The following is a 13,244-nucleotide window of genomic DNA, read 5'->3' as shown; positions in this document are numbered from 1 at the left end:
TGACAGACAGGAATGTTCACGGATGCCAGAGGGTTAAAATTAAGTAGTAACATCATGAGTACAATATTTGGGTCCTCCCATACCATGACTGACTACATTGGACAACAATATAAAGTTCTGCAACTGCTAATGTCGGATCAAATCTCCTTTAATGAGTCAATCAAATGCGTAATTGCCAAATGTTCCCAATAATTCAAAAGAATGTTCTTAAACTGTTTTATGAGTCTGTTTGTATCAGACTCTTAGCACATGTGGAATAGACAGTTCACTTCCTCAATTAGCTGGTGCATGTCTGTGTGTGTGTGTATGTGGGTGTGTGACTGAGGAAGTGGTTTTAATGTAACCGCAGCTCCCAATCACTGACTGCTTGTGGCGATGTGTGTGTATGTGTGGTTGAGAGAATGAAAAGACACTAAGCTAATACATACCAAGCTACAAATGTCACCGAATGATGTTCTGAATAACTTGATTCAAATGTGTACATCATTTCCACTTGATAAAAATTGTATTTAGTTACTACCAAAAAGAAGCAACCGAAAAACAAAGCTGCAGTAATACATGTGGAAATTATACACAACTGAATTAACGAATGAAATGCATCACTTATTTTAGTACATATAAATAAATGTTTGGTCACCCCTGGCCAAATGACATATTTTGTTGATTTAGGAAGAGAACATAAACGAATAAAACCTCTGCAGCAAACTTTATAACTGAACATGCTGAACATCCTACAACTGTTAATACACTGTTATTTTATATTTAAAAAACCTAAAAAAATAGAAAAAAATATGTGCCATGGGCAAATGTTTGAACACCCTTCCAGTTGCAAGTCTTAGACCTTAAGTATCTAGTTAGGCTATATTAGACTTGACAAGACTGGTTGGGCAGGTCAAGAACTGTCATTAGAAACTGTCAGTTGATAATTTCAGGACATAAATTGCCCGACTTTTCAAACCTTGTGCTAACACTCCAAACAATGGGTTGCTCCAAGCAGCTGCCTGTGGAACTAAACCCTACAAAGCAGGGGAAGGCTATAAATAGATATCAAAGTGCTTCCAGCTTGCAATTTCCACTGTCCGAAATGTCATTAAGAAATGGTAATTAAGGGTAACTGTGGAAGTCAAGGCAAGATCTGGAAAACAAAACAAAAAAACCTCTCAGATAAAACTGCTCTCAGGCTGGCCAGAAAAGCATAGAAAAATCCCTATAAGACAACAAAGGCCCTACACAAAGGTTTGGCTGACACAGGAGTGGTGGTGCATTGCTCAGAGTTGCTTCCACAAACATGACGTGCGCGAATCAGTCATTAGAAAGAAAGCATTACCTGCATTTCTTCAGGAACAAAAATGTGAACAAACTCATGAAGTAAAAACTGAACTCTTTGGCCACAATCACTAAAGGCATGACTGGAGGAAAATGGAGCAGCAGTTGATGAAAAGAACACCTTGCCAACGATTAAGCTTTAAAGTGAATCTGGGTTATGTGGCAGCCAATGGCACATGTAACACTAGGTAGTAGATGGAAGAATGGATTCCACTAAATGTTAGTTAACTTTTGTATACGCCACAGTTATTATTTTATTTTTTCTGTTTAATTGCATGAGTTAGTTAAATATTTTCATATTTATATTGAATGTTTTCAGAATTTCATTATCAGATGTTTTTTTTTTACATTTTCCTGAAGAGGCTGTGTTTTCTTTTCACTTCAAAAATCAACAAAAACTGTAATTTGGCCAGGGATGCCCAAACTTTTGCATACAATATATAATGACTGTGTATATGTATGTGCGTATGTATGAATGTATGTATCTATCCATGTTAATACAACGAATTTACTTTTTTCAAATGTGTACAAAATGTTCACTTAAATATACCAACAGAAATATTGTCAAAAGTAATAACCTGAAAAACAGAACTGTGTTAGTGGTATTATTTTATTATATTTATATAGTGACATATTTTATTAATGTGGAAGTATTCTAGGGGTGGGTTATATGGCAAAAATATAACATCACTATACTTCAACATAGCTTCATGACATTCCATTTTTCTTTGAAAAGCTGAATCAAACAAAAAAACAAATAATAACTTATGTACAGTGACAATTTCTTATGAGAATTATAAATATCATCATATTGCCGACTCCTAAAATGTGCACATTAAAACTGGGCAGCACTTTTTCAGTACACCAGCATGTCATCCTTTTTTCTCCCTGACTTTATTTCTCTCTCCCTCTCTCAAATTGAAGGAGACAGTTACTGATAGCATGTGTGTTAATAGTATCCGCGATGTACAGATGAACATGATTATGAGGTATTAATATCCTGCTACTGTGATTAGAGGAACCTGAGCAAGTCTGTGTGTGTAATCTTGTAATAGCTTTACTCTGAGCAGGTGGAGGTCTCATCCCTGATTGCAACAGACTGGGCAGACTTTGATCACACACAAGACAAGCTTGTGGATAGCGAGGAAGTTTAGAGTGCATCATACAATTGATGTATATGTGGGCATGCAGGAGAAATATCCGGAGTGCCATGATTTAATAACATAGAGATGTGGGTGCTCCGATAGCAATTACAGACACCCAAGATAGTGATGACATACTGGAGGGTTATGCAACATCATTTTCTCATTTCTTCGACAGCAGTGTCAAGGGCTGTCATCAGATATGAAGAATTCTGCTTACTGCCAAACTGACAAGCTAGCATCTGGACCTGGATTATAGAGTTCATGCCCAAAGAACCCTACGTGCAGCACTAGATGGCTGTCAAGTCATCTAACCTAAAGCATGGTTTAGTTCTATATTAATTATTCCTAACTTGTAGCTCATTGGAGGAGATATTATGCCAAAAGTATATATTCTATATTTTCAACTGACACCATGTTTGTGTTTGAAAGTAGAACAGTATTTATTATTAATTTGAATGTAATGAAAAGCTGTTGTGTGTACAGTCATATTGCATCATGTAAACCAAAATGTAAAACATCCTTTAAGAATTTAAATCAAGTGTAAAAGTAATTCACTGCATCAGCCACAACACAATTAAATGTGCCAATGCATAAAATAATGTGGATACGCTCATTGTATTGGCAAAACAGGTATAGATTGTATAGAAAATAATCACAATTTAAATCACTGTTAGTAATTTGACATTCTTCCCAAATCATTCAGACCTATGGCATACATTTTGATACACTATAATATGTGTAACATTGTTACAATCCTAGTAATTACATTTAAACAGTGGTTAATAAAGAGTTCACTGCATCAAATTTGATACCTAAGTGTACCCTCAATCCAGTGCTGTGGTTCCCAACCCACACGCCTAGGGACCTAGCAGCACATTTTTGTTTTTGCTTTGCATTTTACCTAATCTAGGTGCTTGGGCTTCCTAAACCTGGGGCTAGGTTGAACTGGGTCTGCAATGTCTTGTTAATTACACCTGAGAAAGATGACACTTACAGACAATGAGAGGGAACATAAAACACTTCAGGACTTCAAGACAGGACACGAGACAAACACATATTCCAGATATAGCTAGGAGTTTACCTCAGACCTGCACCCTAATACAGGCCACCATTAGTCCAAATTATAGCATGTGAAAATTATAGCCTGCTAAAGAAACTTAGGAGAGACTGGCTTGCCTGGAGAGATCACACAAACACAGTATAACATCTCACTCAAAATCCACAGCCAGATATAACCACAAAAAAACTCATACACCCTTGCTGAATGGAAGTGATGTTCCAGTAAGCCTTGTAGTATCTATCTAGCTATATATATATTCTACTGTCGTCACTCTTAAATGTTTTATAACCTCAAGCTACTTTTAATATTAGACAAACATATCCCAAGTAAAATTAAAATGCTGTTTTCAAGTGATGATTTCATTTATTTAAGGAAAAATGTTGTTCAGCCCTACCTGGCCCTATGTGAAAAATTAACTGTCCCCTAAGCTACTAAAATCAACCATTTAACCAAATTCAAATGAATACTGGGTTAAATTTCAATTGAATTTAAACATTATTTAAATAGAACCTGTCTGGTAATGGGAAGCAGACTAGAAGGTCTCAAAAAGCAACACATAGTGCCAAAAAGACTCAAATACAGATGTGAAATGAAACCGTCACTGAAATCTACTCGTCTGGAAAGGGTTACAAAGCCATTGCTAAGGCTCTGGGACTCCAGCGAACCACAGAGAAATTATCCCCAAATAGAGAAACTCTGAAGAGTGGTGAACCTTCCCAGAAAATTTTACCAAAAGGGCACACTGATGGCTCATCCAGGAGGTGACAAAAGAACCCAGATGAAAATCTAAAGAACTGCAGGCCTCATTTGCATCATTTAAGGTCAATTTACACAATTAGTAAACAATAAACACAGTAAAAAAGACAATGGGCAAAAATGGCATCCATGGTTAAGTTGCAAGGCACAAACCACTGCTGACCAAAGAACACACTGATCTCACATTTGCCAAAAAACATCTAGATGTCCCCAAGACTTTTGGTATCATTCTGTTCTTCTTGACTGAGGAGTCACAGGTGGAACTTTTTGGAAGATGTGGGTCTCAATACATCTGGTGTAAAGCTAACATCCCATTCCACCATATGAACATCATATCAACACTCAAACATGGTGGTGGTAGTGTGATGGTCTGGAGCTGCTTTGTTTTAGCAGGACCTGGATGACTTCTCATAACTGATCGAACCATTAATTATTCTCTCTTTTAGAAAATCCTGAAGGAGAATATCTACCCGTCAGTTTGTGATCTAAAGCTCAACCGCAATTGGGTTAAGCACAAGGACACACTCTAATATAACTTCTATTTCATTGTGCATCCTGACTATTTATCATGAATGACTCTAATAGCACTGCATAGCTAAGCGCAATTCAACACTCAGGCACATAAAAATCTCTGTAAGTCTCTACTATCAATAAAGGACTGCAGCCCAGTCTATCCACGATTAGCTCTCCAGAACTGCAGGGCAGACTATTCAGGACAGACGCTTTTGCTGCAGAGTCGAAGACCATCCACTATAAAATGTCAAGAGTGGCAGGGTGTCTAATGAGGCGAGAAAGAGCAGAAGGAAGAGGAAGCAGTCAAATGAGACTCCAGAGAGAAGCAGCCAATCAGTAGAACTGGCAGCTTGTGTGTGTGTGTGTGTGTTAGTCTCACCTTACACTGAATATGTTTACCTAGACCTACTGCCCCTACAAACTTGCTTTACATTTGATTGCAATCAGTCACATTGGTGAGGTCAGATACTGATGTTGGATGATCAATTCTGGATCAAAAATGCCACTCTAACTCATCTCAAAGGTGTTGGATGAAGCTCCATCACTCTGGAAAACACAGTTCCACTGCACCCAGTGCTGGGCAACTTTATACGTCTAGCACAATGGTTCTGAAATCGGTCCTCATGGACACACAGATGATCCATAATTTGCTCTATTTCTATGTGCTGTGAGTAATCTTAGGCTCAAGTGTGGCTGCTCCAGAGCATCCCATTCTATGGGCAATCCTTCTATGTATATACAAGCTGTGTGCCTGCTATTGAACACTTGTGTCAGCAATGGGCAGACCTTAATTAGTGGAACCTGTGACTGTTATAAAAACACATTATGCAGAGATTCTACCTTCAATATTGACTAAGCAAATGATTATTCAAACTTGTACAGCCGTAAAAAGATGTAGCATAGTCAGACGTGTAGCACAATCAAAGTGTAATTGGCAGCAACTGCACAGTGCAACTGAAGTGGACTGAGACATCTTTGCAGAACGCAGCTGGAACTGAGGCTGGCTCTCACTGCAGCCCTGGATGAGCCTCATTGCTTTGCTGCTGTTGACATTATTAAGTTATGTGAATATCCTGCATCTGCAGGCCTCACAGGACCCTCAGAAATCCCCTGTCCAGAAACAGAGGAAGAGGCGTTCCTCAAGGAACTCACAGAGAAACCTGGAACATTAGTATCCCCAGCGGCCTGATTAACCTGGCTGCTACTTTCTATGGCATTTCCAGCCAGGCAGGGAGACAGAAAGAGAGAGAGAGAGAAAAAGGAACAAGGTCAGAAGAGGAGAGAGTCGAGACAGGATAGAGGGCTTAAGTAAATGTCATTTAAATAAGCACCACGGCTAAAGCCTGTGCCTGCTTTGCTTAGTCAATACTGACTACAATTAAACTGTGGACACAGACTGGCTGCATCTCTCTCAGGACACAACTCCATAAAGAATCAGGGGGAAAGTGAGAGGAAGCAGACAGAGACAGATGCTGAAATGTTAATGTTCCTGGTCATTTATGGTGCATAAAGGAAGGCCTATGTCAGGAAATATCACAGATGTTGTTCTCAAAGGGGGCTAAAACTGAAGCGGGGTTGGCAAAAAAATATAACTAACAACTCTGTACATTATAAAATCTCAAAAATTTCACCATGATTCATTCAGACTATGTTGGTATGATTCAGAATAATATTTAAAAATACACAGAATACATAAATAAATTAAAAAATAATTATCCAGGATTTTTTTCTTACTCATGTTTGAAATAACCAGTGAATAGTATCTAGACTGAAAATATGAATGCATGCATGACTGAATTATTATTGATAGAATTGATCATTTTTCAGCATCGATGCAGCTGATACAACGGTGCACTGTCACACTCCGACTTCATAACATCTCCTATGATTTTTCTCTCATGCTCAGTTCACTCAGTTCATCTTCTTCTGCTCCTTTTTTTGTCACTTTAGCCATTTCAACTTTTAAAAGGTTCTCTATTCTCTAAATCTTTCTGCTCATCAGACCAAAACCAGAGCCCAAATCAAACTCAGTCATCCAGCACTTCAACACTTCAAAGAGAGCGACTGAAAAGAAAGATGGAAGAAGAGAATTGGGAAAAGGGGCCAAGATATTATATGATATATCTACAAAGATGGAAGAATGATTTCATGAGTTTAAATCAGATTGGAGAATAGAGGGATCAGCTCAGCTTAACTAATCATATCTGACAGAAGTGTGTGTGTGAGAGAAAAAGAACAGAGAAAGAGGGAGAGAGAGAGATACGATGAGAGGGACAGAATAAACTGACGAAGAGACTGTGAATATGTTTACTTCTCTCCATGTAGAAAAACTGTTTGTCTCATAAATGAGGATTTCCTGAGTGTGTGTGTGTGTGTGTGTGTATGTCTGTGTGTTGGGGGTGAGGACAGTAAGAGGAAAGAGCACTCGTTAAAGAGACTGAGCAGTGCTGAAGAGATGTTTATGTTTTCGTGCTGCTCTCAAGACCTCAGAGCCTGAAGCATTTGTGTTGTTATGGAAACAGAGCTCATCCTGACAGAGTCTGTCTCCTGACTGAATTTTAGTGGGTGGGCCAGAGGAGAGCAAAGTGTTCTGATTGGTCCTTAGGTCAACAAGGGAGATGCTGACTGGGGTTGTTATGGAAACACATGTGGCAGAATAACTGCTGAAGATGCTGCAGTTTAACAGGCCTGACAGCGCTCTGCTCATACTGCAGTGCACACACACACACATACTGCAGTGTATAGGTCCATGGAAATGCAGAGTGACACAATTATTGTTGGCACAGTATCCTAGATTTAAAATGAAAATTGCAGAAGTGCTTTGTTTGTAGAGTCCCAATCAGACACAGTAGCCACAAGCAAGCATGCTGCTAGTCACAATACAAGGATATGATATGATACGATATGATACACGGTGTTACAATACAACACGCTGTGATACAAACTGATATGATGTATAGTTACATCCCTAGTAACTATATTTATATTGGGTGAATTACATTGTGCCCCATATCAGTGCACTCAAGTAACTGAACAAATGAACTTGATCTTAAATAAAAACGTGTGTATTAATCCTTTGTGTGTAATCCTATGTGTAATTTCCATGGATATCACTAGACGCTGTGCATCTTCCCTAGAGATGCTTCAGTTTTCAGTTTTCCTTTGAATTATCCTCATAATCGCTGTCTGGTTTTAAATCCAGTGTCACTGCCCAATTACTTACAAACTGCATTGAACAAAAAATGCAACAGAGAGTTCAAGAGGAGATTATGAAATAAAAACTTTAATCTCCCTTTCCCTCTCTCTCTCTCTCTCTCTCTCTCTCTCTCACACACACATTCACACTAGTATTCACACACACATGCATAAAAAGAAACCCCCCCTCTCTCCAGCAGATGGTAATTAACTCTCAGAGGAGTAGTGAGGATTTCCCTTTTCAGACAAGCAAGAGGAAATCTGAGATAGTGATCATAAAAGCAGACACTGCTATCACACCTCCAGAACGCTGCTGTGTAATACTCCAAGAGCGTAGAGCAAGTTTGAATGTGGCACTGTTAAACCACTGTACTGAGCCTGCATTCATTTATTTCCTCAATAGCAAGTGCTGTAATTAGGATCTGACGCCCAGTGCAAAAAAGTCTAATGGGTTTCCTATACAAAATCTGTCTCGAATGAGCTTTAAATTATTTGTTTGTTTACTTGCTATTGTTAGGTCTCACCAGTGGTGCTCTAATGTGTGATCATGGTGGTTAGTATATAGTTTAATGGGAATTAAATTTGGTAAAAGATCGCACAAATAAATCACAGTAATGGGGATAGAAAGCAGACATCTGAAGAGTCTAACGAGTACTTCACAGACAGGGATTACATCATGGATTATACATGGATTACATAATACATGGATTCCTGAGATGTTGTTTTACAATCGTTTTATGAGTTTTTCAGGTTTATCACAATTTTACCATCATCAACATTACATACAGAGTAAACAGCTCTTTCTGAATAGCAAATACAATATAATTGCTTCGTAGACACTGACACTTCGTAGACACCCCTGGTTTCTATCACCACCACTATAAAGAAATCTGAGTTGGTAAGTTTAGATACAGTTAATTATTTTACATCAAATCTCTCTGAATTACTTTGTTTACATTTCACCAATTGAGTTGTGCAGAAGTGTTGAGAAATCAGTAGAAATGCCTTTAACTATATCACATTGGGAATAAAAACATAAGTGGAAATATAAGACATTCAATGAAGATGTTAAAAGGTCCAGTTGCCATGGCACCCCCACAAGAATCCCCAGCACGACTGTGCTGTCTTCACTGCTGGTATTTATGTTACCGAACACAGCACTGGCCCCAAACCCACAGTACCAGATTAAGTGTTTATTTTAACCGTGCTGGACGCGGGTGACTCACCTGCACAAGCAGTTCTAATTTCCTGTCGTCCAGGAGATGGACCTGACATCTCCGCCCCTCTGTCATCTAAAGAGAGAAAGAGAGAGAAAGAGACAGAGAGATTAGCCCTCGCACATTCACAGCAGGGTGAAATTAACTGTAAATACTGGGTCATTGTGACAAGACAGAAATAGAAGCACTCCTTACACAAACACACATGCACACACACACACACTCACGTGTGTATGTGCACCCATGCATGCGCACATGCAGTGATTCCCACTCGAGTGGAAGAATTCATTCCCATTCACACTACACATCACACGCTTGTGCAGCATGAGCTCTTCTACATTAAATGATGTCCCACATCAGTGCTGATGCTGATGCTCAGTAGACAGGCTTTCCTTTCACTCAGTTCTCAGCTCACTTAGCTTTTAATCACGCAGGCCTTCTATAGACACTAAAAATAACTGGTGCACTTCATCATACAATACAGAACATTGTACGCATTTGGAAGAATTCATACTTAAAACATGTTATTATCTACTCAGGCTTTCTGGTACAGACAGAATAATAACATGTGATGTCATAACAGCCTCCAATCATACATATAAATGTACCGCTCACTCTCTGTCTGTCTGTTATACACAAAGATGTTTTGGATTCAGGGCATGGCCTGATTCATATTGCCTAACGCTTAACAATGCAATACTCCCATGATGCATTACTGCGCAAAAGTAATCGTAATATATGTGGCCCCATGTGGTACTATGTTACAATATTACAACAGTTACATTACATATTCAACAGGAACACAGTATATGGTACAGGCTATACAGACAGAAGACCACAAATGTGACAAATATATATGAATGTTTTAAATATGTTTGAAATTAAAGACGATCAATCTTCCTATAGGCAAAAGATCAAGAACTCTTTTACACTATAATGCTAAACTGGTATTAAGTAACCTAAAGAAAAGATTAAAAGTACAGCCACTGTTTTATCACATAAGATATAACTTAGCAGTTGTACCATTTGAGCTAGAGTGGACGTCTACTGCAAAAGATGGAAAAGCCGCAATCATGATCAGCCAAAGCCACAGCCATCCCAGGATAGCTCTGGATTTCATAACACAGAGTATGGTAAACATGAATACTCCACTTTTCACTTTAAGGTTATTTTTATTATTCTAAAACCACCATTTTCACAAAACATAAAACTGCCCTATATAGTACAGCTATATCTGGCTAGGGCTTTAAACAATCCATGGTCTACAATCTGAGTCAAACAAACATTGAAAAGCTGTACAAACCCGTTTGTGGCTTTAGCAGGCCCAGCGTGTTCAAGCAGCCGCTGGCCTCATCTACACTCTGGACCCTCAGGGTTTAGAGGGGCTAGTTTACACCCATCAATAAAACTTAACTACTGACCAGTCACCCAGAAACTAGCCTTCAATTGCCCACTCAGCTATAAAACACTCACTCACAATCTTAGCGTAGTCAGTCATAAGCTATATGCTAACCATCTGAGAACTAAGCTTAAAGATACACCCTTTACGGAAACTCTTGTTAGTTTGTCTAGCCCAATGTCCTATTGAAGGCCCTCCACAGAATACCAGCATAGCTTAACTAGGCTTTAATTGTCAATACATTGACTGTACTGTGCAGGCCTGCCATGGCTGGCTGTGAGCTTCAAAAACAGATACGAGTGCAGATTATTAATATTAAAAGGAGACAGTAAAGAAAACCCTGCAAAACTCAAGACACTGCTTCCCTCAGGTGGACATGTTTAGAAGCCTCCCACTAGGTCTGAATGGACTCAAGGCACGTTCCAGCATAGAAACGTGCATAGAATTATTGTCACTTCTTTCTGTCTGTAGGCTGAATAGGACTGCATACGGTTTCATAAGCCTTATGCACTGAAACATGACTATATATGACAAAGATTCAACATCATTAGACATGAAAAACCATGATGAAACTATGACGATGAAAAACTATGTAAGAAAAAAACAGGAAGAAATATCAACCCATTTGGCTGACACTCAATCAGCTACCAGTTCCTAGGTAGGTTCTATGGTGACTGGTTTTCTCTAGGCCAAATCATGCAGTTGTTCAGTGTTGTAGAAGTACTGACAATACCCCACAACATACCGACGAAGGCATTTTGTGACATAATTTATCAAGGTGCTGTTTTCAAAAAAGCAGCTGAAATGTTGCGTGCTAGTGAGCGGAACACACTTCCAAAGTCCTGAAGTTCTCTTAGATGCCCCAAGCCATAACAATCCATCAGCAGCACACCTGATCTATTTTAATAAAGGACCAATGCAGCACATTGTCCATCAAATTGAAGAGCCATTTCACCATAAGAACCCTTTAATCATGCACTGGGTTATATAAGTGTTTATTGTTCTATACAGATCCACTGTCATTACTACAGAACCCTTGAAGAACCATCATTTTGTGTACAGTTAATACTGGCCTTCCATGAGGACAGTTTGGAAATGGTTAGGTGATGGCACTGACACAGAGTAACTACTTATAGTCTTAATATTAACAATATCATCCTAATATTAGTGATTTTTTTACCAAATACACACTAACTGCCCAGTTAAATAATTATTTTTAAAAACTATTTTCTCCGGTGCCTTAAACATTTGCTTAATACTATATGCATGTGTGTTTATTTCTGTTGCTGTGCCAAGCAGTATAGTAAACATCCTACTGAGACCAGGCAGAGAGGACACACACATCTGTGACAAACACCAAGCCTGAAGGCAGGAACACTGCGATGTCATTAGAACGCAGGCCTGGAATGATATTGCTTTGTTAGGCAAATCCACTACAGTGGCCTAGGCTTACAGAAAATACAAATGCTGATACTGTCACTTCAGTTTTCATTTCTGCTCTCTCTTACTCATTCCATTGGTTCTTCCCTGCCGAGCCTGTAATGTGAATTTTATTCTGGCAACACTAAACCCTCATCTTCCTCTCACTCATCTTTCAGCATGAAATATGGCGTTCCTTCTGTCTTTCTTCACTCTTTCCCATCCGCTTCCTCTTATGCCTCATGTGGATATATCAGCGAAGAGCCACTCGCTGCCACACACACTCGTCTAACCCTTTTCCCTCTCTCTCTCTTTCTCTTCCTCCCACTCTCTCCATATGTAGGCCAAGTTCAAAAGGAAAAGCATGAGGGGGAAAGGAAAAAGAGGGAGATTTCTTAAACACTTCAGTGTGGTTGAGTGTAGTGAGTGGAGCCAAGACTCAGAAACATGTGGCACTCTCTCTGGCCTCCTTCAGGAAGCCCAGTCCCTGAGGAACTCAAACAATAGGGCTGATAAAAGCAGGACGGCTCACGTTTCCTCCACACTGAGGAAGACTAGGGGGAGGAGGGGGGCATCGGAGGACATAAACACATCCCTTCATTCTTTTCTTCCTTCTTCTCCCAGGGTCTAAACATGTCTGTCTAAACAGCTGAAGACTACACACTGATGGGTGTGACCAGTGATATTGCAGGATAGTAATATTACAAACCCCAACACTTTCTAAGAGAAATCCAATCTACAACAAAAACAACTTTTTTTCAAACTTTTTTTTTCTAACAAATGCCACCTTTTTAAAACTAAAATGGATAAACAATTCATTTTTAGTTACTAAGGTTAAGACCAGGACTATGTTTAGGGATACAGTGTTTTTACACTCAAAACCCAGTACATTACTACATACTTTTACCAGTAATGCTCAGGCTTTGCATCACTCAAATGTAAAGCCCTTACATGGCATTTTACTGGGATGCTTATATTTGTCATGAAAGTCCTATTAAACACAATGTGACCAAGAAAATTTTCAATCATCATTGCCTTTCTCGGTGCGGGTAACAGCTTCCGTTCACACATGAGCCCTCCCGGAAGTCATACTGGGTCGCTGGATGATTTTTTTCCAACTGCAGCTTGCTTTTACACACAAACTCTTCCTGTTAATGTCCTGCGCAAAAGCCCACAAGTGAAAAGGGGTTTTAAGTTAAAAACTCCTATTACAT

The 13,244-nt window shown here is 39.1% G+C and overlaps 1 protein-coding gene across 10 annotated transcripts in view; it reads right to left on the bottom strand.

The window, feature by feature from the left end:
* Positions 1-13,244, bottom strand: part of frmd4a (FERM domain containing 4A) — a 175,958-nt gene that overhangs the window by 43,258 nt on the left and 119,456 nt on the right. For all 10 annotated transcript variants that reach the window (XM_017722136.2, XM_017722217.2, XM_017722050.2 and 7 more), the window contains exon 2: positions 9,222-9,287. In XM_017722136.2, coding sequence (XP_017577625.1) covers positions 9,222-9,287 — 66 coding nt within the window. The remainder of the gene's footprint in view (positions 1-9,221; positions 9,288-13,244) is intronic.

This window comes from Pygocentrus nattereri, chromosome 7, assembly GCF_015220715.1.
Source record: "Pygocentrus nattereri isolate fPygNat1 chromosome 7, fPygNat1.pri, whole genome shotgun sequence".
NCBI lineage: Eukaryota > Metazoa > Chordata > Actinopteri > Characiformes > Serrasalmidae > Pygocentrus > Pygocentrus nattereri.
This window is presented reverse-complemented; position numbering and strand designations above follow the sequence as displayed.